We start from the raw sequence: 5539 nt of genomic DNA, 5'->3' as shown, positions 1-5539 counted from the left end.
TTCACTTAATATGTCATCAGCCCCAACGACTGGAAAGTTCTCAATTTTACTTATGTCATCAGCCCCAACGACTGGAAAGTTCTCAATTTCACTTATGTCATCAGCCCTACCGACTGGAAAATACTAAATTTCAGGGCACTGTCACTGCCTTCGTCAGCTCTAACAGCTGGAAACACTTATCACGGATGATCGGATGAGCAGAATTACACGAATGTTGCAGTAATTTCAACTTATGTAACCGCTGACTCCCAGCCTAATTTGGTTACATACCATTTCATCAATGGTCTTCACGTTTTCTGACCTTAGTGTGTAATTCATACAAGCAGCCATGCTTTGCAGTCGCGGAAGGGAACAGTGAATATTTTCAAATGACGAACTTTACTTCATCAACAACCAGGTTACAAGTTACGATTGGCTAAAATTGACGTGACTACTATAAGTGACTACTATTAACATGGCTACAATTGATGTGACTACCCTTCGCATGGCTACATTACCTTCGCATGGCTGCAATTGACGGTTGAAATTATTTTACATTGGTCTGAAATGTATAAATTCATAATTAACATGTGGTATTAACAGGAATAAATGCATCTAACGATTAACTTGACGATGACTGTCTGAACGCCACACCTTACCGGCTGGCGTCGAAACAAAGAATAGCGCCTACAAGTAGCGCAGTGGGTACTAATCAACTACTAAACAATTGCTACGCGCTATGCGATTAAGCTGCGGCTACACCGCCCCCTAAATTCAATGCTATTGAATTTACAATGAAGAAACAAACGCAGCTTATTTACAAATCTCTATCAGCGCGAATCAACACTAATTATGAAACGAGTCTATCCAAAATAAACGTGCATGAACTCATCAACAGAAGAATGCTTACATTTAGATATCTCTACGAAGCACGTTTTTGAACAATGATCATGCTATTCCTAGTTTCAACCGATCCCAATCCGTGACGGATTCCCTCTAGTGGGCGACCAGAGACGGCCTATCAAATAGCGTAGCAAGAGGCTTTGTTTCGCATTGGGTCTCCACATTAGGAGGAACGTCCCTATCGGAATATTGGGATGGAAACAATCAGGTATTACAAACGAAATCTGGCCCAAAATTCCTAAGGATAAAATCCTTAGATGCCCACAGTAGAGCCTCGGCTGATCATATCAGCATGCTTTACTTCTGACGACATGAAGCCAATAGTCAGGCAACGAATTTCCTAAGCAAGTGCCGCCAACAATACGCGAAACTCCCGCTATCGTTTTCCATGTGCCTTTGGCTAACACAATTCGAATAATAAAATACGCGTGACACACCATACGTTAATACGGATAAGACCCTCGGACACAATTCTACACTCAGCTTAGCACTGGCTAACTCAATCCTAGGGACTGTTTCAAAATCTATTGTTGAGAGGCGTTAATCTAGCCTTGCTGTTCATTGACGATGACAACGAAGACGAACTTCGGTCTGGATAGATGAATTTCTGGTATATCACCGCACCATGAGCAGTCAGAGCGACATAGCAAAAGACGTGTAGTTTGACCTCTGAATGGATGGCATCTTTAGATCTCATAATATTTCAGAGATTCTACGTCGTGCAATCAGTCCCGCCAGGCCCATTGTAGCTGAGTTGGTAGAACTTTGTCCAGGTCAATTTTGCGGCGACACGTTTCCTGGAACATTTTGCGAGCGGTGTTTATCACAGATGAGCAAAATCCTATTCTATCATACACAAATGCTCAAGAAAATCATACACATAAAGATCATACACAGAACAACACACTCCTAGCTAGTATCATTTTAACAGAGAGTGGATGATAATTTTACACGACACCCAATTAAATCTCCATCAGTGTCCCTGGACACGCTCAACGCTTTTTCTCATATTCAATATTAAGCCTATCTGTAAGTTTTCAATTCAACCAGACGCTACATGAGCAGGAATCTAGATCACAGCTGACAATATCTCAGTCGGAAACCCCTTAATCCTAATTCTAGCAGAAACGACTGGGAATGCTACATTCTAATTAATTACCAATTTTTTTAAAGAACACGTTTTAGGAGAGAACACATCACCTGGCTTGAACCGGAATCTCGGTGAAGATCCTCGGCCGCCGTCGACGTGCAGGATAGTACGTTGCTGCTGTCGCAACGGAAGCACTTTGACTTATTCTGGCAGTTGGTCTCCGTGTGATTTCTTTCCAAGCAGAGGAAGCAGAGCTTCTCTTTTCTGATGAAGTTCACCTTTGTACCTCGGGGTAAGGCGCTGAACAGCCTGCTGAAGCAATCGTTGGGGCTTGCCGGTGGAGTACTGTTCTAAATAAACTTTGAGGCGGCAAGTAGGACGTCGAGACGAGTGGCGGCATCGCTTGAGGCGGCAAGTAGGACGTCGAGGCGAGTGGAGGCATCGCTTGAGGCGGCAAGTAGGACGTCTTATAAAACCGGAGGCATCGCTTGCGGCGGAAAGTAGGACGTCGGAGAAGACCGGAGGTATCGCTGAAGGCGGTAAGTTCGATGTCGAGACGATCGAAGGCATCGCCGAAGGCGCTAAGTTGGATGTCGAGACGACCGAAGACACGGCCGAAGGCGATAAGTTGGATGTCGAGACGACCGAAGACATGGCCGAAGGCGGCAAGTTGGATGTCGAGACGACCGAAGACATGGCCGAAGGCGGCAAGTTGGATGTCGAGACGACCGAAGACATGGCCGAAGGCGGCAAGTTGGATGTCGAGACGACCGAAGACATGGCCGAAGGCGGCAAGTTGGATGTCGAGACGACCGAAGACATGGCCGAAGGCGGCAAGTTGGATGTCGAGACGACCGAAGACATGGCCGAAGGCGGCAAGTTGGATGTCGAGACGACCGAANTGTAACCGCTGAATCCCAGCCTAATTTGGTTACATACCATTTCATCAATGGTCTTCACGTTTTCTGACCTTAGTGTGTAATTCATACAAGCAGCCATGCTTTGCAGTCGCGGAAGGGAACAGTGAATATTTTCAAATGAAGAACTTTACTTCATCAACAACCAGGTTACATATACTATGTTCTACCCCTTATAATCATCCATACTTCTCGGTATAATTCTGGACTGGCCAGTTCAGTACGAAAGTTCCTCGATCCTTCATCCTTCAAAGTCCTGCGGATGGGCGCGTTGTGGTGCAGGAAAACAGGGTGTACGTGTGGCGTCTGGATGAACCGAGACGCTCGTGAAGATGTTTTTATGAACCTCGAAGTCAATAATTTTATCGTGGATGTGAATAAAGCAGCTAAACCTTTTAGAAGCAATCGCTCGGCACGCGCTAGCATGCCACCACCGAAATTTAACTGTTTCGTTGAAACATTAAAGATAACATCACTCACCTGATTTCTGGCGTACGTAATTTTTGTCACCAGAATCATACATTTTAATTCTAGGTTCAACCTTGAAATGAATATGATCCAACTGTGCCTCAGTCCAATAATCACGTTCTGCTGCTGAACTCCAGACGTGTTGTCTGTTGTCGCATGAAAGAAAGGCTTCCATGCAGGCTTAATTTCATGTTATTCATTATATAATCTAGTCAAAGAGAGCTTTCGATATCCTTTGAGCTCTACTTCTACATCTCTACATTAAAACAATACAATGAAGCGTTAAAAGTCGGCCTTTCAAAGCATTATTGTACGAACCACTAACGAAAATTTACATTTCAGAGTTTATTTGTAGTCCAGCTTGTTGTTGATTGGATATATAAGGTTTATCTTTAAACCTGTTTGCTACACAACTAACTACAGCCTGAGAACAGAAATAATCAGCACATTTTTCCGTATTGGACAGACATTGATTGACTCAGCGAGTTACCTTCACTTAATTTTATATGCAATTGTTCTACCTCATTCTGTTTTACCGTAATTTTTTTAATAATGGACGAGTGACTCAAGTTGTCTTGAGTCAAAAGCAATAATGCGCAATGTAAATTAAAAGCAGAGAAATTTATGTTCTATTAATGGTTAAAAAGCATCGATTGAGTGAATGATTTTTGTTGTAAACAGGATCTGTAAGGTGCAATTTAGGTGTTCTAAAGAGACCGTGCCTTATATTGATGTAGTTAATTCGCATAAACATATGCCAAGTTAAAGCAGCATAAAAACTGATTTTTTTAGGTTTGCAGTAATTAATGACAGAATTTACAATCATTGCTTGGAGTGAGATCGTGACGTACGTACGTTGAGTAGAAGAGAGATGTCCTACTGGAAAGTGAGGCGTGAAAAATACATTTTCATTCTCATTTTTACGTGTGTGTATTGCGGCAGCTAGGATCCTCATTTGTCTTGCTTTCTTTTCTTTACACTGCGTCTTTTTGCGGCGAAAACTCCTATTGTTAATTGTTAACCTCTCGAGCCTGCCACTTTTTCTGGCTAATATTCATGTGCACTTCGCAAGTATCACTTCGCTCATAAGTAATAATCATGTTAGTGTTAGGAACTGAACTGCAGAACTGAGCTGCATTGCCATGAATCTGACAAATCGCTATAGAAAACAAAGTGTTTTTCGAATAATGAGTCATTGACAATATGGTATTGACGAAATGGTATTTGAATAGTGACAGTCATTGTCAATATGGCATTGACAAATTGGTATTTGAATAGTGACAGTCATTGACAAATGACAATATGGTATTGGTATCGGCCGAACGATCTTAGGTGTTACCCTATTAATTATTATTATTATTATTATTATTCCACGAAGAGATTGTCGTGGCGTCTCGTTCAGATCGAACTTCGAGGGCACGTTACAAGCGGCTTAACTATGTTTATATAGGGATGGATACAAGTTACAACTAACATATTTCCAATTATATTGAACTGTAATTTTTTATTATTTTTATTTTATTATTATATTTAGTTCCAGTTTCTGACAGTGACTTCAAAGTTTTAGCTTCCAGTTCCGGTGTTTCTGATTGCGCATTTTGTAATCATTGTAAATTTTTAAACAGAGGCCTAGTTTGAATTTAGCTTTTAGCTCTTACCCACTTGAAATTGTAAATAGGTAGGTTTTACAGCTTAGGTTTTTGTTGTAATCTTGACTGTACTAATTACTGATTTATCTGTGTCCTAGAATTTTCGAACTGACGATGGAGCTGGACTCCGAAACGTTTTCTTTAAAGATACCATGAATTTATGTGGAGTTTTCTTTGCTTCTAAGTTTTTAGTGAATTTGCGATTCGACATTATTACTGACACATATTTGTCCAGTTAGATGAATGCGCTTTTACATCAACAAAAAAAGCCATTTCGGAAGGCGAGATATATATTATACAGCTAAAAGTTCCAGCAACTGCAAGTACAGAAAATGCTACTCAGTAATTAGAATTAAACGAACATAGGCTTTCAGTTATTGTTATCGAGGTAATAGCGCTGCTTCCGCAAAATCTCTTTGTGACAATCTAACAAACTTTTCCTCGCGCCCGCGTTTTTCCCTCATAAACTTTTGAATGAATCAACATTTCTATTTTTCTGATGTTTTGGTGTCTACAGGTCTCTTCATGCGGCA

At 41.2% G+C, this 5539-nt stretch overlaps 1 protein-coding gene across 1 annotated transcript; it reads left to right on the top strand.

The window, feature by feature from the left end:
• Positions 1-2476: 2476 nt before the first annotated feature.
• LOC108678218 (aspartic and glutamic acid-rich protein-like) lies at positions 2477-2879 on the top strand (the record flags this gene model as incomplete). Its single annotated transcript, XM_018166583.1, has 1 exon — positions 2477-2879. A coding segment is annotated over one exon (403 nt), but the record flags the coding sequence as incomplete, so codon positions are not given.
• Between the last annotated feature and the right edge of the window lie 2660 nt (positions 2880-5539).

Source organism: Hyalella azteca, unplaced genomic scaffold (genome assembly GCF_000764305.2).
Source record: "Hyalella azteca isolate HAZT.00-mixed unplaced genomic scaffold, Hazt_2.0.2 contig10868, whole genome shotgun sequence".
NCBI classification, from domain to species: domain Eukaryota; kingdom Metazoa; phylum Arthropoda; class Malacostraca; order Amphipoda; family Hyalellidae; genus Hyalella; species Hyalella azteca.
Note: the sequence above shows the minus strand (reverse complement) of the source record. Positions and strands in the feature narration are given on the sequence as shown.